Source organism: Trachurus japonicus, chromosome 17 (genome assembly GCF_045865225.1).
Source record: "Trachurus japonicus isolate A0001 chromosome 17, Traja_1.0".
Classification (NCBI taxonomy): domain Eukaryota; kingdom Metazoa; phylum Chordata; class Actinopteri; order Carangiformes; family Carangidae; genus Trachurus; species Trachurus japonicus.
The window spans coordinates 18,051,756-18,074,006 of record NC_140923.1 but is presented as its reverse complement, the minus strand read 5'-3'; the positions used below and the strand labels follow the sequence as shown (position 1 = coordinate 18,074,006).

Here is a 22,251-nt window from a genome sequence, read left to right as displayed (position 1 = left end):
GTGGATGGAAAAGGGGAGGAAAGGGGAGGGAGGGGGGTGCGGAAAGGAGGCAGGTAGGGTGGAGCGTCAAAGCCTCTCATTGGTGCGCACCCTCTTACGTTGGAATAAACCACGACTCCGAAATGACATATTTTCTCACCCCTCAAACAAACTCCACATTGAACAGATCGTAGGGCCTTTGCCAAACCACTTTTTTCCCCTGCAGTTTCTCAAAAGTTGCATCTAGTAGGATTAGATTACCGAGACATAATGCAGAAGATGCTTGCTTGGTCTTTTTTTTTAATTTTTTTAATTTTGTATTTATTTTTTTTAATCTCAGGTATCATCTGTCATATGCATTTAAACCACATTAAACACCCATACATGTCTGACAGCTTTAAAACTTAAACCTCTGATTCTGACGTAGGCTACATATACAATAATAACAATAATGGATTAAAAAAATAAATAAATGAAATTAATTTATTCCCTTTGATTTATTTCTCAAAGTGATAAAAACCATATGGACATCAAATAAATATTACAAATGTAATGGACAAATGATCATTTTATTTATTTCATTTTTATTTAACTCATTCATAATCAAATAAATGATTCTGTTTTATGTAACTTTTTTTTGTTGGAAGTCAACAAAGTCACAGTGTGTGTGAAAAAACACACACACATGCATGCAAATCCAGCAATCATAGATAAAGGGCATGTAAATCTCCACTCTACAGCTTTTTGAAACATGATATTTGTTTAAAATCATGGTTATCACAAGTTGTGTGTTTTTTTAAGCTGCATAGTTGTATAAAATGGGTGATGTTCTCATTGAACAAGAGGCTTTTGCTGATTCTAAAGCTGCTCTGCTTTTAGCAGTCAGTCTGATGTCGTCTACAGACCATCAACCATCAAGATGAATCTGAAAATAACAAGAGAGGACACAGAAGCACACACTTTCTAAAATCTTCAGGTTATGATCACAGTTATTTTGTTGGTACTATCTCTGAAATAGCAATGTGCATAACCATGGGATGCTCGTTGTAGCAGCTATTATACTCTAACAGCCAAGTGGCCAGTATACAGGTTGTTTTTTCTCTCAATAGTGAAAAGCTCTTAACTGTGGCAATATGAGAGCGTGCAATGTTCCAGCTATCAAAGCATGCAGGGCCAACAGCTATGATAGCAGAATAATTGTGTAATTCAGTAATCACCTCACAGACTGCACTGTCTGAGATACTGCAGCAGCAAACAGAGACACACGGAAAATAGCTTTGGTGTAAAAAAAAAAAAAAAAAAAAAAGCTCTCACTGCTGACACATAATGATGGACTGCTGTTGTGCAGTGAGACAACAAATGCATTATCCAACGGAGAGAATTATGTTTCAGCATCAAAGTCATTCGCCACCATATGTTACTGCCACACACAAAATGGAGATTGGACACAAAGCATTTATCCCTCAAGTGGAATATCATGTTGTATCAAATTTTAACTCGCCTTACAGTACATGGGCTGTTATAGTTTAAGACGCCCATCTGGACGGAGATCATGATGATCTACTGCATTGATTTAAATAGTGAGAACCAGGATTACTATTGCTGCTTTTTGCGAATGAAATTTAACTAGCTACTATCAATGAGTGAATAAGCATGAGTGGTTTCTGTCTCTTAGGATGATAGTCTAACATAAATATGAATACAGCAACTGTTTTATGTTGAATCACTAAAACATTAAAGGAGCTGTATGCTTTTTTCTACACACAGCCAACATTAACATTTATATGATAAGACATCATGAAAGTTAAGAGTCAATCAGGATTTGCTTCTCCTTCTTGTTTTCTACTGAAGTTAGCATGCTAATTAATTAGCTCCATGGGCAATTCTCCTCGTCACTTTCCGATACCGAGTCACCGTTGCATCCACTCCGTCATGAATGGGTAGTGCTGCGTCACTTTCCAATACCGAGTCACCGTTGCATCCACTCCGTCGTGAAGGGGTAGTGCTGCTCAGAGGATGTGTTATCACCTCTTGTCTTGTAAACACAAAAACATTTAATAATGCCTTTTTAATTTAAAGGAATGATGACTCACATTTGATTGTCTTAATTAGTCGCTACAGTGTGCAATAGCCCTAATTCTGTATTTAAAAAATGAAGCAGAAAAAAAGAACAATTCAATCACTTATTTTGGAGTAGGCTTTGTATTTGATCTCAATCTGTTGCTTTGTTCAGTGAATCCAAAGTCAGCAGCATGAAAGGAAACAACATCTTTTTAATGTTAATGAAGACGAATCCTTCAGTGCCAGTATGAAAGCAACACCTGCCTCACCAGCTTGTGCATAAACAACCTTCACGTTATGAAACACTCTTGACACATTTCATTTTTTCCACTTCTCTTTTTCCTGTCTGTTTTTTTCCCTCTCTATGCATTTATCATAAGTTATTACTGTAACAATATCGTCCACCTTAATCAGCAGAGATTTCAAACCCATCTTGAATAGGTTATTCCTGTGGTGAGAGATAATGAACAATATGAAAGCTGTCATAAACAAACAGCCAGCCATAAGACATGTGGCCATATACTTGCTCATCCTCCATGCTGAAGATGGCACCCCACTGTGTCTCAATGGGGGAAGTCCAAATACTGTATAAACTGCAAAAGATTAACAGCAAGAAACCATGTTCATGGCAGATGCTTAATATTTACCCCATTTACAATCTGTCAAATTTATTTTAGGTCTCTAAAAACCTTCACACCGCTAAGCCAGTTCCTGTATCATGTACTATTCATGTCTATGGAAATCTTTATTTTTCTCCACATGAACACACCATTTCTCATTTTTGACATCTGTCTGGAATGATTAATATCCACCTGCTGTAAGTATCCCACGTGCTTGGCAAAGGCCATCAATTGTTGGACACCAAACAGATGTGAGCTTATTAACACAGGACAGAGAGTCGCCATCTTTGTCGGAGTCTAAGAGGTGTTCATTCACTAAGTCCTCTGTGGTAGCCCAGTGTGTAAAATGACGGTGTTATCTTCTCAGAAAGATCTTGACAAACTGCCATTGTAGCCTGACTTTCACTTTCAATAGCAGCTCCACCTGAGGATGTTTCTTTTCTTGCATTTACACCAGTTGCACGATGGGAGTCAGATGTCAGTGTCTATGGGATCTTACTTAAGGAAGTGAGAAATTATCATCCAGGAAGCTGGACGCAGCTTCGTACACCCAGATACAGAGACTAGGAATCTATCGACCATAACACAGATGGAAAACTAGTTTTCATAATCTTCCTGATTCATCGACTGGCTTTGCCTCTGATGTTATTATCCGTGAAGGCCAGTGGGAAGGATTTTTAGTGTTTTTTATTTCTTTTTAAATCAGATAAACGATGCAGTATTCAGACTTTAACTTACATTTTAGTCAAGCAATAGGACTGTTCCCTAAATATCTGCAAGAATCCAGGAATGGGGACACTGAAACGTTATATCTGTGTGAGGCATTCCCCGCAAAAAAAACAACAACCCACATATAAATTCAAAGCACATGTATATTTTGGACACATGATGGTTTTCATGTGTGACCCTTTTTGTCCTATACTAAGCTTTTCATGCGGCTTATATGACTATTGCTATTTATACTTTTACTTTTATCTTTGCTATGTTTCCACCCACATCTTCACCTCTTTGCATCACCCTGTCATGGGCATTTGCATTTTTAATTAGTATGTGAAAGCTTTTCAGGCAGGAAATTTTGTCATGCTCTTGAGAAAAAGCTAAATTTCACATGACCACCACCATTCCCCTGAAAAAAAGCACTTGGGATTCGAACCGGAATTACTTCTTCTTCTTCTTCTTTTTCCTGTTTGCTTCATTTTTAATCATTTCCATTTACTGTCGTCGTGACTTGAAAATGTCATATACAATCCAAACAACACTCTGCCCTTGTCTCAGAACAATTGGTGAAATCCTCCAGAGGAAGCTATTTCCAGTTGGATTGGGGTCAGTCCATCTTCTCTGAGGCAACACTTGTTGTCTTGACAGCTCATCCGCTCAGGTCTCCCAAAGGTATACCCCAGAAATAGAGAAAAAGAACAAATCTTTGACCATGGGTTACACATACACACCACTGAGGTGGAGGCATTTATGATTTCAAACCTCATTCCACCACCTTGATGTCCATAGAAGCCAGTTTGATCACACATATGGTTGAGAAAGATAGGGGAGGCGTGAGCTAACCACTGACTTTTCCCGACCTCTAAACACAACTGACAGATTGTTACAGGTCTTTGACACACCGTACACGACCTATAATGACACTGATAACCGCAATTACAGTTTTTCATCTTTGCCTTTTCCCACAGGAGCTCTGAGAACCAGCAGGCAATTCAGGGAATACTTCATTTCATAATTTGTCTCTTTCAACCTTATAAAAGTCAACAAATGAGCTTCACAAAGGACGTCCAGGACACAAGGTTCACTGCTGACACCGCATCGCTCAAACTAATTGTTCTGAAATTATACCACTATATAAACAGAAATGCAGTAAGGGGGAAAGCACAGCAGCAGCAAAACTACAACCAAATGTGCTGTAGTGTTGTAGTTACAGTCAACAATGTCCAACAGTGTCAACAAATTCCCAAGTAACCAGAGTATTTTGCAATGAGACAGTGGTGGTAGGAAAAGAAAAGCCCCTAACCGAAAAAAAAAAAAAAAAAAAAAAACAGAGCTGGGGGTTTGCAACTAATGTCAAAGTCCAGCACTCTAACCAGAATCCAAGTTGTCAAAACAATCTCACAAAGTCCATTTAGTCGCTGCTTTGGAGCGTTTGATCACATCACAAAAAACTTTCCAGTCAGATGGATTTCCTGCCTTTGTCATGCAACTGAAGATGTTAAAACTAGGAGAAAAAAGGTTTCTCATTCACGCTGGCTTAAGAGCTGAGGTTGAAAAGTTTATCTTGGACACAGCAGTCGACAAATCAATCCCACCACAAGGTCCATTTAGGAGCATTTTTGGAGCTTTGGAGCTTCAAATGCCCTTAAATTACCAAGAAAATCATCATCCTCAAAGCTTCTAAATGAAGACTCTTTGTTGTTTCCAAGGTCAGGAATGAACTGGCAAATGTTTATCCTACAATCAAACAATGCAACTAAATGTTTGCAACCGGCAAATGAAACATATAAAACTTGGGTTGACTCCAGCTGATCCAAGCTTTTCATTCAAGAAAAACCTAAAACAAAAGAAAAAAAAAGAAAGGATTTTTACATTATGTTGAAAATATATCATTTACAGTAACTGAAAACAGATTTCATGCTTTTATAGAATAAACTACTGGAAGCCTTGGGCTCCTCACCGTTTAACTTTGTCCCACTGCCCTGAACAGAGATGTGTCCTGCAAACAGATACAATGTGGACACAGCAGAAGAGAGTCAATTTCACTGATCAATAACAAATCACGGCACTGGGGCTGAAAGGACGTGAGGAGCAGCTGCATCAAGGGGGCCATTTGTAACTTTAATGCAGTCCCATGCACTCAGCGGAGATCATAACCCTGAATGCAGTTTTAAAATAAACGAGCGGCTTGTCACAGTGGCTTGGCAGTTAGTACTGTCGCCTCGCAGCAAGGGCGTTCTGATGTGTGCTGGAGAGTGGCAGCCCACTGCTCTGCTGAGTCATACAGTACATCCACAGTGAAAGGTCCCCATTAGGACCAGTGCATGTTAACATACCCCAATAACTCTTCTCTATCAGCTCAGTCAAGTAGAGAACAGGCTGGCTGGCATAAAAAGATGGAGGAAATGGCAGATAATGACAGGAAGGATGGAGTTTTAATCAAATTAAGGTTATCATAAACCTGATGTGAGGATAATTTTATACATGGGTTCTGTGTGCAAATTTATTTTTGCTGAAATAAAACATAAAGAATAGGCGAAAGAGCAATAACAAAAAAGAAGGCAAGTCAGATACAGTAAATAGGGATTGTAGAGATTTATTTCGAAGTGGTAGTCAAGTCCAGTTGCAGCCAAAGGAGGGCGCTGTGGCTCAGCTGTTGCGTTTGCTGCTGCTGCCATGTGACAGGCAGCACAGATGTTGACAACTCTTAACTCAGACCTGAGTCAGAAGTGACATCCGGCGCCTGAATAATTGAAACTTCCTCCTCTGTTATCGTTATCTTTGATGCACCATCTTTCCTGTGCTGATGAGAGAGATGGTTAATTGACTGTGAAAGAATTAGAAACAAGAAGAGTTAAAACTAGGACTTTATAAATTGTGTGTTGGATCCTGGAAACTCACACACACACAAATACACACACACACACACACACACACACACACACACACACACACACACACACACAAACACCCATATAAACAGGAACAGCACGAATTTTGTTCATTAAGGGCAAAATGTTTGATATATAAATGTTTTAACGGAAATCCTGCTGTGAATCTCCATAAAAACTGTGTTTATATTATCTTTACTAAATAAGAGTTTCTGCCAAACAACATGGCTACCGCGTCTATGTTGGAGTGAAGCCTGTACAGACTGGCACCATCTCCTCCTCTGCACACTGAACTGCATCCCACACTGGGTACTGTAGCTGGACAGGGGACAGTTTAATTATATGCTCGCTCACTTGACTGACTGCCCTGTGGATTTGATAATGAACACATCACAGCTACCAGGAATCCAGCTGGTGTATTAACCACCTTATTAGTATTAGCATTGGCATGGACACGCTATATCCTGAGTGCTGGTAAATGATCACAGTAGAGCAGTGTCGCCACAGGTCCACAGAGAGGTAATACGGAGCCATAGGGGAGTTTCGGGGTTGTTAATGCAGTTACAGAGTGCAGCGCACACTTGATACTGCTGTTTTAAAGCAATCTAAATGTAAATAAAAGGGTTGTGCCAAGACGGGAACCTGCAACCACTTCCAAATTGACTGACAGTTTTTTTTTTTAAATACAGGTAGGAACATTGGACAACATCTGTGTCCAGGTTAGTTCTGATGTTTTAGGTAACAAGTTCATATTTAAACAGTGACCAAAAACACTGAGTTAAAATCCAAACTTTTTAATCATGAATGTGAAAGTTGATTGTATTTTATAGTAAATAGAGTAAATGCATAGAATTCTTATCAGTATCCATCTGATAAACAAGTATGTAAATGTTTACATTCATGCTCTTATACACTCATAGCATGAAAGCTGATCAAGTCTAATGGATAAAAATGAAACAGCAAATATGTCTTTTAAACAAACTGTTGGAAAAAAGTGAGGTTTCCTGTTTATTTAATTCCATGTAAGTAGAAACATGCTGCTACTACAAAACCAAAACCTGCAGTTAACCTAAGATGCACATGCTCACAAAGATGTGGCAGTAAAATGGCACGCATGAGTAACACAAGCACTGACTCAGCGCTCCTACTCAGCATTAAAATTTGTCAAAACTATTGTCTTGTCACCACAGTTCATTTCAGATCCTCTCTCCTCTCCATCATCCCCCTCTTCGCTCTGAAAATAGGGCTCTTTGTGTCTTCCCTCACAGGATTTCACACCTAGTCACAGCAGCACATATAACACAGTGAAATATATTGCCTCACAATTGAACTGCACAGCGGGGACACTCAGTTAATGTTTCTTTTTAACTGGTGGTATTTGAATAAATGGGAAAAAAATTCAATATTGTGTGAGTAATACATCTGAAGTGAACTGCCACTTTTTAGAGGGTTATTATATAACAGGCCTGCTTTTATGTGGGTTGTTAACGCACTACACAGCGAAGGCTACAGCTGCACTGAAGGTCGTCAGATGGGTCCAAGCAACAATTGGCATTGTGCACAGATTGGAGCCTTTCCAAGGTACATGCCAACCAGACAACAGACGAACTCCAAAATAGCAAACTGCACAGGTCTCGAATGGTTGAAGAGCTTGTATGAGGTTGGTCATGTCGTGAATTGTTGCCACAGCCTGTCAATGGCAGTCACCTGGTGGGATCTGAGGGGAGGAGGGAGGGGGTGCAGGGGGTGGGGCCTGTGCCCAAGCTATGTAGGGTTGAATCCATTTATACTCAGACTGACATACGCTGTTTCCGTCTATGTCTCTATGTAGGTTATAGCTTCAGCCAGACGCTGACAACTTCAGTCATGTGTTGCGTTTGAAAAATAATGAGGAACAAACTGCAGTGACTTATTATTTCCCTGGCTCGCACTAATCTGGGTGATCATTTCATGCTCAGATGTCCTGTCTCTTCCTTGGCAATCCAGGCCACGGGAGAAGCAGAATGGGCCTAATTGTTTCACAGTGTGCGCTACTCTTAATTGTGTTTGAAGGATGATATGCTTTCATGGTTTAAGTGTCTTCTCATACATCAGTGAGCAACATCAACCTGTTATAATGTTAAAAGGTTTCCCTGTCTACAGCAACTTTTAAACAAACTGCAAATCCTGTTCTCCAAATTCTTACTGACTGGCTGTTTGCTACCACAAAAGCATATATTGTCTTTGACATCATCCCAAAGAGTGTTCATTTGAGTCTCCATTAAGATTTATCTTTGATTAACATGAGTTAGTTTTTGTTTTAATAATGTACAACAAGTACTGTAGATTATCACCTGGAGTGATGATAAAGACGTGCAGGCTCCCAGGATAATGTTGTTACTTCCATCCTGTCGAGTACAGAAGCCCCTCTCAGCTCGTGCCGCGTTCCCCCCGCTTAAAGGTCTTTACTTTTCATCTCCAAAAAGCCTGGCTGCAAGGGTTAAAGGCAAATGGATAAACCTAACAAGAATGTATGTAATGCAGCACTTTAAGCCTGACAGATGATAACGAGGGCCAGATTTTACATATGCCAAAACTCACCATTTGCCACTACAGTACCTTTTGCCACATGAGATGTGTGGGAGCCTAGGCTATGCGGAGCAGCTGTCGAGTTACATCTCTCAGCGCAAAGACAAAGGGATGTAATGAAGTCTGTGTGATTATGGATGACTGCTCTGTCAACAAAACAATCTATGTATTCGGAACAGTTATAAAAACAGAAATCCAACAAACATATCTTAAAAACTATCAAATACAGGACTAAATCTATATCAATGTTTTATAAATAGACAGTTCAGACTGATTGAGCCTTTGAAGTTACAAGGAGAAAACCCTTTTTTAGCTTTCACTCTTGTTCATTTATGGATAGGTCATATTTCATCCTCCATATGTCAAGATGCAAAATCAAAATAGATGCCAGCACTCGCACACAAATCAAAACATCTATTTCAGTCCATACTGAGCAAAACCCAACCACCCATCTGCCCCATCAAATTAAAAATAACAACAAAGGAGAATAAGGAGAATACTGAAAAACTGTGAGGCTTTAAGTAAAGTAAACATTCATTTCACTGAGTCACACAGTCTCACAGGACCATGAGCTGTCAACAAAGCGACTCAGCCCTCACAATCATGATAATTATGATTAATCCTCATGACTCCAGTTCTACCTGCTTACCTCATGAAATATAAATGAGGTGTCCCACTGTGAGTCCAACAAATGATACATTCTCCCATCAAATCTCTAATTTACAAAGTGAAATGTTTTGATGTTTTTAATGTTGCATTGTGTTTTGTTTAATTTAGCAAAACTGGCCTTGTAGCATGCAGAAGTTCAACCTCACACAGGAGCAGCCAACATACTGTATAATAGCACATATTCATACAGTATAGCACTGGCTCTGATGTGCTATCGCCTCTACAGTATGCCTAATGAAAATCAATATGTTGTATTGTGTGTATGTTTTTTATACCGTGCTTAACGATCCATTTGCAGATTACAGCTTGTCATCTAACAAAAAGAAGGAAGGCTTTGGCTTTGGAAGGCTTTTGATTGAACACCTTCATCTTCTTATCATATGTGAAGACAAACATCATTTCATCATTTCTTAGATTGATTGGATGTTTATTAACATTCATTCAATCTTTATTCCACAACATTGCCAACACCAACAAACACCACTCTGACTGCCACTCTGTCTGACTCCATTCAAGTGTGAATGGCAGCTTCTCAAAGTGGCACTTAGTGTCATCCTAGATTACTTTCTTGACTCCTGTGTTTGAGATGCTCACCATTAAGAGAGGCTGGTTCACATGTAACTACACACACAAGGCTCAGAGATGCAGACAGACACAACATTCACTGGATCCTATTTTGGGTCGGATTTGAGTTTAATACTCTGCAAATCCCTCTGATCAGACCAGATAAATGGTCATCACAAAAAAGATTCATCTTGGCACATAGTGTGCACAGTGAATAGCTGTGTCACCGGTCTGGGATTTTGAATAATAATCAAGGATAATTGCTGGGAATTGCAGTTCATCACACAGAACTGTTGTAATTTAAAGAGCTTCAACCCCTCTTATCCAGCAATCATAATTTTCTTCACGCCCCCACCCCCCACCTCACTGATAACCACCCACCACTCTTCACTGGACAAGGTCAACAGCCTAAGATAAGGGGGGTTACGCAGGGTCTCACTTGTGCTGATGGAAATAGCCCAATTAGCAGCAGAAGGTTCCAGGCCGAGGATTTTAGTTGATATAGTTTTCCATCGTCTAATTCTGCTGATACACACACATACAGTACGCACACTAACACACAACTGTCTTTGTCTTAAATAGAAGCACAAAGGCATATCCTTTTATAGTCCTCCCCCTATTGTTGGCAGTGTAGCTGGGCGTGGAAGGGAGGTGGGGGTGAAGATGACACCTGTGGACAGTGGATAAAGGGACCCAGCCTCTAATGGGCCACCTCCAGCTGCAGCGTGCTGGATCCCCCTGCTCTGCCAGTCCTCCCCTTCACTTTCCTCTGAGCTTCTAGCAATGGCCCCCAAGAAGAAGGAAGAGCCCAAACCAGCAGCAGCACCTCCAAAGCCCCCAGAGCCTGAGCGCCCCAAGACCCCAGATTTCGACCCCACAACAATCACGGTAATTATTAAAACTGTTATATTCAACTAGAGACTGTAAGCTGACTTTAGATGTTGATTGATTGGAGTGGTTAAACCTTTAAGTGGGAATTTCATTAAAAATGTAACATTTCGTTTAATCTCACAGTTTGATAATTGCTATTAATGCTGATTTAATAGAAGCTGTTGAATGGTTACTAACCAGTGCGGCATTTAGAGAGTTTCAGAGACCCCATGTGACCTAAACTTGGCAATGCAAGCAAAACAAGACTGCATCCATTTGAGAGGGCTGTGGTTATCCTGACAATTTGTAAGATATTCACCGCTATTTCACAGCTTCACAGAATATCTGTTAAAGTTCAAACAGGCAAAATTGTATTACACAGTGAGGGAGGCGCTGACTTCTTGGTGAAGTTCAGAGGCAAACTAGCTGATACCACACATTATGGAAAGATCTTCTGCTGACTTGGCCCCTTTTCAATGGATAAATGTTTTCCTGGTCAAACCAGCCGCCATGTTACAATGGAGCTCGGTTAAAGCCACAAAATATGATTTTCATTATGTCTGTGAATAGCAGACCACCCACACCAGTCCACCCAGGGCAGACATGGTGGAAAAACCTAAAGGAAGAAAAATATAGATAATTAGATCCATCAACATCCATCTTTAAGCACGCTTAGATAAGTGTTTAGATAATATTTTTGCAAAGCTTTGCAGAGGAGACGGGGTTTGGTAGAGGTCCAGACGGCAGCCAAAAAGTGAGGGCACCATCTGATGGGAGTCCAAAAAACACATGGAGTATTAATAGTCAACATTTGTCATGAGTGTTCAGAACAATGATTTATTTTTAGACCTAAAAATAACTCATCAAAATGGAGACCGCAAAACTCAAATGTCATACAGATACTGAAGCTAGTCAGACTCCCAGCTCCGAACCTGTTAAAAAACACTATGACTGAAATGACCCTAACAATATAGCAGCACATAGTAAGTCTACTAACTCTACATTTTAATTGGATAGGACTGTGTCATTTATCAGCCTCATTAGTTAGTTCATTAATACTCAACACAAACCTCCGGCATAATCATTAGGTTGCGAATTACTGACCTCACTGGTCTTTATCGTACCGAAGATTCTTTGCTACATATCACGTCCAAAAATAAACTCAAATGAATCTGACAGTAGCTGACAGTATACTTACTGTATAGGGGGTGTTAGACCCAAGGTCACTTATAAACAATGGACTATGATCAGATCACGACACATGCAGACTGTAACTCAATCTACTGGAATGGCATGATGAAGGTGGAGGCAAGGTCAGGGATTGTACTTATCAACTTGCTATTATGTTTTTTTGTTTTTTTTTTAAATTAATTATCTGCTTCTATCAATCCCCTTCACTTCCCTTGTGAGCTTTAGTAATTCTTGAATGAGCAGCAGCATCTAAGGGCCCTGTCTGCTTTCTCTCTTTTCAGCTGGAGTTCACCCCGGAGCAGATTGAGGGTAAGGTTGAGGCTGGTTACAGTTGTCATTTGTGGTGCATGGACTGGCTGCTATTTATAGAGGGAATGAATGGTTTGTGTGATCGTGCTCCATTAGTGTGTGAGAAATGTTCAACAATAGCTGATGATACAGTGGTTCAGGGATGTGCTATTGTTTTCGAGTAAACACATCCATCTAAGTCAAAGGAGGGGTATGCCAATTGAAGTTCAATACTGTGAGGTTTGGGCCTCTTTGACTTTGTCTTCAGCTGAGGACCCTTTTATCCAAGGCATGCCATTATAGATAGTGACTTTGCCACACAGAGAACACTCTAAAGCCTCCCCTTAAAGATTTTATTGAACTGAGCAGAATCCAAAAGGAATCACTGCATGGCTTTTATTTTTGTCAACAGATTTCAAAGATGCCTTCCAGCTGTTTGACAGAACTCCGCTCAACGAGATGAAAATCACTTATGGTCAGTGTGGTGACTTGATCAGGGCTCTGGGCCAAAATCCCACCAACGCAGAGATCACGTATGTCCTTGGAAAGCCCAAAGCTGAAGGTCGGTAGTATTCACAAAGAGTGATTTTCCCTGCATAATGCACGGTGAGATTGGTGCTAATACTCTGTGCTGAATCAGGTTCAAATGTAGCATCTGTTAAATACAGAAAAAGGTTCAAATATAGTTCAAAACTTAAGCCTGCTTTTTTTTTATTATTACAGTTGTTATTATTTTTTGTAAAATCCGCACTTTCATTTTCCACAGACATGCAGAGCAAAATGCTGGACTTTGACCAGTTTCTCCCCATTCACCAACACATCTGCAAGGCCAAGGATCGTGGAACCTTTGAGGACTTCGTTGAGGGTCTGAGGGTGTTTGACAAAGAGGGGAACGGCACAGTCATGGGCGCTGAGCTCAGGCACGTTCTGGCAACACTCGGTAAGTCCTGCAGTTTCGCCCCAAACAGATATTTTTATACTGCTGCTGCTGTTGTAAGGAAAACACACATACTGAGCTGACAGTTTCCCTCTCATGAACCACAGGTGAGAAGCTGAGGGAGGACGAGGTGGAGCAACTCATGCAAAACCAAGAGGATGCTAATGGATGCATAAATTATGAAGCTTTTGTAAAACACATTATGGCAAATTAAAAAGGGTACAGTACATGTGCACTGCGATCTTCATTGTCATTCTGGTGCTACATCACTCAGCATTATGGAATCAACAGGAGTGATGTAATGAGCTTGTTTTCACTTCACTTCAAGATCTTTATCTTCCTGTGAATCCCATCTTGTATATTTCTCATTTCCATGTTTCTCAAAGGGATCTGTGACTCATCAATGTTTCACCTTGTTTTTCTAAGTCCACTGTTGTTGATGCTGTGCACACATTGCACATGGCCCCGTTAATGTTGTAGATCATGGCAAATAAAAAAATAAATTTTGATGGTGCTCTCTTTTTCAAAACAATGCTCCTTCACTCCAAATTATGTGTGACAGGAAAGGTTCTCCATCGTTGGAAAAAAGGCTCTTTGCACTTTATGTTATTACAATAAAGGGAAGGAACTCCAGAGTTTGAAAAAGGCTACAATTTTAAGGGAGGGTCACTTTCATTTGGACAGGGGGGATTTTAAAAAAGGAGAAAGTAAAAAATATATGAGGTCTGTGGGTGCACAGAAAACCAAATGAGGGCCAAGACTGAAAACAATATAATACAGTTCCAGTAGTGTTTCCTCTCTTTGCCCAGCAGATGGAGCTGTTGTCCAAGTCATTTTGGGACACCATAAACACTGTGATTGAAAAGATCCTATGGTGAATAAATGAGGGATCTTGGGTTGGGATGTGTTTTCTAATTCCTTCAGTACAGCTTCAAAGCTCCAGTGCACCTTATGTTCAGATGAGAGCACGCCACTATGATTCACCTCAACTCAAATCCCCCGCATTCAAAAATTACATCAAATTTCCATCTGATCCCTTCAGAGTTCAAGTCTTACTGATGATGAATCTTCCTACACTTGAAATAAAGACTAATCAGCCTAAACCTCCTTCCCTCATTAGCAAAACACCAGTGCACTTACAGTAGGCTTTGTGTCAAACTAACATTTACCCTGAATGTGAAATTTGTTTTTCGGATTGTGTTGAGTAGGCCTACCACTGCTTAGACATTTCAGTGTTGTGTTTGCTTATTACTCAGCTGTGGTTGGCTAACATGTTGTGCCCAATTTGTTGCTAAGCTAACTTGTTAGCTGCTGCTAACAACAAATAATATATCAAATATTCAGTACAATGTTTTGCTGCACTCCATGAGCCTGTAATGCCTGACCCACCAGCTTGGGGATAAAGTGGCTCTCAATACATCACGTAAGCCACTCTTTGTCAGTCAGCTCTTCTCTTCCAGCCTGAGTGTCAGGCTATATATTTAGCCATAATTTGTGCACAGACAATTTTCCATTGGATCTCCAGGATGGCACCAGTTTATGGTTATTTTGATTCAACCAGTAGACCAGCTGTATCTCAATGAAGTCATTCCCCTAATGTTATTCCAGGTAGGCTAGTATAGACCAATGCTGTCCTTGTTAAAATGCCATTTAATCTTACTCAGCCCGAGCATCCAAGGACTCATCCTTAGGAGAAATATAACGCTGAAATAAAATGTTCTCATTTTACATTTTCTGCTTTGGCTTTATTGATTTGATTAATTGGACAGATAGCATTAAGTAGCCTATTCCCTTTGCAAGGAAATAAACTGAAGTATATAATTCTGCTCCCTTCTCTGTTATTCAGATTCAGAGTGACAGACATCAAATAAGCCTAAATGTACACTTCCACTAAGAGCAATAGTGTAATAATGTTTCCCATTAGCGAATGACTTGGCAACAGAGGTTGCTTCGATGCAACCAGTCGATCTTACATGCTTTTAGCGCTTATTCTAATGAATTCTCAATGCAAGAAAAACATTCAGGATACAAACAACATGGAATGTTCCCCTCTAATGTTGCTATTGCAAAATTATATACAGTATATCCCGACTCTGTCAAGCTGGAAAAAATGTTGGAACCCACATTTTGCATCATGCATCCATCATCATGCCAACTAACTATAGGCTACAATAAACCAAATATTACCACCATGAATTGTATTCCTTGCAGTGCATAAAGGGCTTGAAAGAAGAATAATTTGTTAAGAATTAAACATTCAACAATACAGCTGGAGGACACAAACAATCAGATGGATGATTATTTTCTCTTCTTTCCTGTTGACTGCAGGTCTGAATCTTCCAGGTTGAGCATGGAGATTATTTTAGAGACTTACTAAAGCTGGGACTGGAACACAGGCTATGCTTAATTAGTCTCTACTGGACTTGACTTCTCAGTCTTGGCAAACCTCTCTTAGCCACAGAAAACATAGAATAGGAAAGCAAAATGATAAATAAACTGACCTACAGGTATATTGCTAGGGGGCTTTTTTAAGGGATGTCACTCAGGAGCTGCAGTATATTCTGGATGAGATCAATTAGCTAAGAGAAATCCTTCATTGACTCTTTTTTAGTCTTAACCTCACTACATTTTATTTGTTTGTTCTTGTTTTTCAAAGGGAAATATCTCACTACAACATCATAAATGGTGAAGCATTGTTAAGCCTGTAGGCTGTTATGTCAGTAATTTATTTTTAGCTGAGATAATGACTGGTGAAATGAAGTTCAATATAGATACAAGGGAGATCAGGGCAAACAAACTGCAAAAAAGTGCAGATGTGCTGTTCGCCTCTGGCATTGGTACACTGAAGAATATCTCATCGACTGTCTGCCTTTCATACTGTTGTCAACCATAAAAAGCATTAATTGTCACAACAAGCCTTTATTAGGCTGCATCAGAGTCCAGGCTAATTGTTTGGGAATGTATAACTCACCCAGTCCTGAGGGTTCTGGGCACAGGCAGTAGTTTCTGCTCCACTTCACTCAAGCCCTGCCTGCAATACATGAAACTGTATCCACATTCATATTACATAACCAAACAGGCGCTCTCCCAGGGCATCTTTCCTTCCATAAAAACTATATTTACAAGACAATTACATGCCACTGTGCCCGTGAGGCTGAAGTAGTATACTCTATCATAAGAATAATTACTTGATTGAGTCATTAAATGAGTGGTGCATGTATTTCATAAAACATGGGATAATGAATCAACTAAACAAATCCTATTAGTGCAATCTGCGACTAATGTTAAATTGCCAAATTGCCCAATGTAACTGAATGCGTATGATGCATTATACTCTGTCAAAACCAATCAGTGATGTTTACAAGCTTCGTGGAAATATGAGATTTTCAACATGAAAAGTCAGAGAGCAACAATAAGAGTAATAATTTTAATTTAAATCGATATTTTTCCTTTCACATGTGCATGTACAAATGTATATCCAAAACACAATGATATATCATTTACACTGACATTAGCTTCCTTTTCACATAAAAATGCATTTCCTTTTGTTTGTAAGGCAACATGGGTGGTTCAACAAAGAGATTTCAACAAAGTCAGCAGGCCAGATGTACAGTTTTAAATGACCAAATCCGACTTCACACTGTGTGGAATACATTTACGTATGTACAATGAATGGTGTACAAAATAACAGCAACAAGTTTGTTTGTCTACAAAGTGCAGTGGGAACAATATAAATATGTAGATATTAAAAATTCAGTATGTTGGTAAACATGGTTTATATCTTTGGTGAGTTTGAATAAATGAATTGTTTATGTATGAAAATATTTCACAATGTATTGCATTCTGCAATGTACCCTCCACGTTTACAATGAGGTCATGAAGCTATTTACATTTAAATGACTTTGGATGATCCACATCTGATATTACATATAACATCAGCCCACTTGAGCAGCACATCAACAAAAGAAATGTCTGCACTAATGTAAAAAAGATTTTTGAAAATACAAATTTCAAAATGTAGCTACATTTTAAAAGACAGACTGATGAAATATTTAATGTTACATGTTTCACTATACAACACCTTCAGATACACAGAAAGTATGTTTTAGTTTGCTTTTTCAAAATCCATACCGAATTTAGATCCAGTGGATTTCAAATAATTTCATAAATATAAACAGATAAATAACAAACAAATAAATAAATATGCTAAAATAAAACAACTTAAAGAATGTCCAATATTTTCTAAAATATTTCCCTTCCCTTTCTTGCCTAAGATGTGAAGATTGATACCACTTCAATGACTCAATGGCTAATTTAGTCAGCAATCTTATATTAGCATGAAGACTGTAAAAATGGGGGGAACAGCAACTTTTTTCTGTCCTGAGATTACAATAACATTTCTCAAGAATTCACTTATTACTGTACCATCTATGTGTGATTTAATTGGAGGGTGGATTTATTCCATATTTATAGTCTACATACTAAGCTATGCTAACTAGCTACCAGCTGTATATTACGATAGCTACCATACAGACATTGAAGAGAGAATCGATCTACTCATCAAATTTATTGATATAAAGTGGATAGCATATTTTTTAAAAATGTCATTTAAACATTCTCAACACGCAAAGCAACATCTGTACCAAATCTTTGCAGCATAACTCAGGCTGTTGGTAATCCTGTTCAAATCTAATGTGTCTTTATCCTTAGTACAAACAAATGTACTTTTGTTGGCCATTGCACAACGGCTGTTCCTAGTATTACTGTTTGAGCAGCCAGAGCAGATGTAAGAGTTGGTGTTAAACCTCGACAGTATGTTGCCCTGACCGGGGCAAGTGGTTAGGGATATGATTGGTGCGTGCGACCTTAATCAAGCTTCTCTTCTCTTGAACCAGCAGCTTAGTTGTGACGCTGATTACGAGAAAACCAGAAAGACTTTAGGGGGGCAGAAGAATTTAATCTGTTTCCACTGTGCCTGCATGATAAATCCATGTATGGCACATATGCATTCAATAAATGACTTTTAGTTTCAGTTTTGCAAATTAATATGCAAGCTTACTTTTAGCTACTTGATTTGAGACTGCTCATTCATTAGCCACAAGGAAGTCAAACATCCTCCCTCTCTGAGAGAAAAAAGCAATATCCAACAAAGGGGAATTGAACAATGGTAGAAACAACGAGCTGGGACACAGCATTAGAGAGGAAGCTTAGCTTGTGAAGTATTTTTTAACATTGTTTAAAACAGTACAGTACAAGAATAGAAATTCAATATGGTATAAAAGAACGAGACTTTAAGGAGAAGACTCCTCTGAGGATACATTATAAAGGCTCCATTAGAACAGCTTATATAAAATATTTAGCTCAATTGACCAAAATGTACACCAGTGTTTTGCTGGATACCACTTCACACTAAATTATTTTGAATCCCTTTTCACTAGCAAGAGAAGTGACTCTTTTTAAATCTCATGCCTTTTATTCTGTGCATTTATTTTAAATATTTAATTCAGGTGGATCATCCCTTTTCCCCAAAGCTCTTTTCTAAGCTGTCAAAAACAGCTGCTGATGCCAAGGAGCAGTAAACTCAAAGAGCATTTTTGTATTTTGATGTTCATTGTATTCACTGGCTGTTTTGGAAACCTTGCATTTTAGTCAATTAAACTGCAAGTATCTCTTGCTGCCTTCCCTCAAAGTCACAATGTGTATGAGGTATCCTGCAATAAATCCTGCAGGGTTATCTTCCTCCACTAATAACCATTAAGCAGTTAGAAGACAAGAATCAGATAAGACTTGTTGTGATGTGACAGCTTAATGATGATGTCTACACTAATCTCTGGAAAAACTAAAACCGCCATACCTCATGTAGGCTACAGTATGTTACAGACACAAGTCTTTCAAGAATCTGTCCATTTTACTTCATATGCAGTGTACATATAATTTTAGGTGCTATATTTTCTGACTATAAACAACAATCAATCAATTTTCAGTCATGTTGGACACACTGTGGACTTTTCAGAGGAATCAGTCCTTTCAGTAAATCACTTCATTATTTGTACTAGAAGAGGAAGTCTGTTCCCTCAGATGCGGTTGTAGAGATTATAGCGTCTCAGTGGTCACACAGCTGTTGTCTGTTTGATGCTGTGGAAACTGATCCTAGTTGGAGATGTGGGGATGGACATGGCTCGTGCCACTCGCACTCGAAGTGCGTGGTTGTCCTGCCAGCGGTGCCACCGTTTTCGTACCGCCGAACGTACCTTCGATGTTGAGGATGAAAAGGATGAATAGTTGCATACTGTAGTTCTTGAATTCAATTCAATTTTATTTATATAGAACCAAATTATAACAAACATTATCCAATGGCACTTGTATGGCAAAGGTAATGCCAAGACCTACAAATAGAGAGAGACCCAACTATTCCCACAATTACCAAGCACTTGGCAACAGTGGGGAGGAAAAACTCCCTTTTGACAGAAAGAAACCTCCAGCAGAACTGGACACAATGGGAGGCTGTCTGCCCGGTTGGCAGACACTCAGCATATTCTACAAAAAAACCCAGAGAGAGCTGAAGAGCTTAGTGGATTTCTATTTTGGGGTGGGTGGGAAGACCGATTTAAAAAGAAAAGTTATCACTATGCCTTTGACTGTAAATATTTTAATGGCCAAATGTGGAGAAACTGCTGGCATTTCGAAAGCTGCACAATAAAACATTTTCCCACCTAACTTTATTAAACCTCTTAAATCAGAGCTGGGCAAGATGAAGAATTGTGGCAAACAAGAAAACCACGTACAACTATATTGACAGAAAGTAATCAAAATGCCATTACAAAAAAAATTAAACCCATCCATTAATACCACAGAGTCTCTTGCCAGTAGCACTTACACTAAATAATTTGAAAAGTAGCGACTCAATTTCTTCCCAAAATCATTAACTGCTTCTCCACCCCTTATATTTGAGCTCGGAAGAGAGCAGCAAGATGGTCCTTTATTTTTCACTATTAGATTTACATTACTGACATAATGTGTAATTTTTATGAGAGCATTAATGACAGCTGGATATCCAGCAACTTACTTGTATTTTAATTAGACCCAAACAACCAAGCTCAATTAAATTTTTCCCTACAGTATCACACAGGTAATTATATTACAATTTCACTGTAACAAAAACTTGTGGTTATTTCTCTCTCTCTTGAAAGGTGCCTGATCCTACCTCCCATCTGAACTTTAACATTAGTTAAAAAAAGAAATGACTTAACTGATCAGGGGAATTCATTTGGAATTTTATTAAAATCATGTATCAACACCCCCCATTTTACAACCGAGTGAAATTCATGAATACAGACAAAACTTAAGTGACTCACCTCTCCATTTAGAAAGCAGTAAAACACTGATACGAAGAACCCCTGCAGATTAGACACATTACAATTAGAGAGAAAATATGGTAGTATTATATAATAGCACCTGATGAGACATAAGAGAATCATGAAATCATGAAATAAAAAGGCAAATATGTTCCATTTTCAGAGAAAACCTTGTCATAGCAAATAGCAAATATAGCTAAGAAACTGCTTGAAATCGCCTTTTGCTCTCGCCTCCCACTCAGTTTTCGATTTTAAACACAGTAGATAGAGAGATTAAAAAAAAGGCCACGGAGCAAAAATCATGCCCATGTGGCCTTGTTAATCCTGACAGCTGAGAACACTGAACATGCGGCAGGAAGGCCATATTGTGTGTAAGCGCAGCCAGGATGCTACTTCTAATCATTTTCCCACAAGTAAGCCTAAACCTGAAATGTCACCCTGAGAGAAGTGATATAACTCCAGGACACAATGAAATCACTACAGAGCTATTATGACTTCATCATACTATAATTATCATTCTCTGCATTCCCAGACAGCGTGTGTGGGTTTTCTTGGTTAATGTCACTCCGTATTATTCTTACCTGAAAGGACTGTAAAAACGAGTTAAAGTAGATAAAAACGATTTGTGAGATGTCGTCCTCTCCTGGATTCACAAAGAAGAGCATGTAGGTAATGCCCAGCAGAGGTAGCAACACCAGTGTTGCTTTCACAGCTTTTCTGTGGAGAAAATTATGGAACATTGTTTAAAAAATGACTAAAATATCCCTTGGTGTTGAAATGTTGAGGGGGAGGGGCGGTGCACAAACTGAGAGAATAGGAACTGTGAGAAAACACACCACCACCACTATCAACATTATGATAAAAATCCATCTAACAAGATAAGCACTTCTTTCTATCACAACACTCCAGACGGTTGAGAAGATCCAGCATAACTGATGGCTTTATAAATGCATTTAGAAAAACTGAAACTTTTAAAATCTTTGCATGGTGTTTTTTCTTTTTTGTTTGAAAATGAGCCATGATTGCTAATATATTTTCATTTTAATAAGTGATAGGGCAGCAACTAAATTGTTAATCAGTCATGTTTAAGAAATGGATCCAACAGGACTGAACTGTCCCTGGGATAAACAAGTAAGTGTCATGCTGTGAAGATGAACACCAACCAAAGGGATTTGTTGTATGCAGGCTGTATATATGATATGTCTCCTGCACATCTTCTTCTTGGTGTGTTGTTGTGACAGGCCAGAAATTTGAAAATGACAGAAAAGTCCCATCTCATCAAATTCACATACAGTACAGTACCCATTTATTCTGTTCATATATTCAGAGTTTTGAAGGAAGCATTAGGTCTATTTTGAGGTCATCAGATATATCCTGACACCCCTATTCTCAACTCTCTTACATCTGCATGGCTCACTGTCACTGAGCAACCAGAAAACCAGTTCTAGTGTGATAAGGCTGAAGTGAAGTTGTCAGAACCGAGACACTGTAAACACCTCATGAACTCAAAATAATCCCTGAAGGAGAAAAATACACAAGGT

General features: G+C 39.0%; 2 protein-coding genes across 2 annotated transcripts in view; one reads left to right on the top strand and one right to left on the bottom strand.

Moving 5' to 3' along the window:
• The first annotated feature begins 10,785 nt into the window (after positions 1 to 10,785).
• myl13 (myosin, light chain 13) lies at positions 10,786 to 14,000 on the top strand. The gene is made up of 5 exons (XM_085804077.1): positions 10,786 to 10,957; positions 12,412 to 12,439; positions 12,831 to 12,980; positions 13,185 to 13,358; positions 13,463 to 14,000. Exons 1-5 carry the CDS (start codon positions 10,853 to 10,855, stop codon positions 13,567 to 13,569), a joined length of 564 nt encoding a protein of 187 aa, XP_085660203.1. The 5' UTR covers positions 10,786 to 10,852; the 3' UTR covers positions 13,570 to 14,000.
• Positions 14,001 to 18,755: 4,755 nt separating this feature from the next.
• Positions 18,756 to 22,251, bottom strand: part of crhr2 (corticotropin releasing hormone receptor 2) — a 31,739-nt gene continuing 28,243 nt past the window's right edge. Inside the window, exons 10-12 of the mRNA XM_085803940.1 lie at positions 21,292 to 21,427; positions 20,711 to 20,752; positions 18,756 to 19,606 (exon numbers count right to left, since the gene is read on the bottom strand). Of these exons, the coding sequence (XP_085660066.1) occupies positions 19,466 to 19,606; positions 20,711 to 20,752; positions 21,292 to 21,427 (319 nt within the window). The 3' untranslated portion in view covers positions 18,756 to 19,465. The remainder of the gene's footprint in view (positions 19,607 to 20,710; positions 20,753 to 21,291; positions 21,428 to 22,251) is intronic.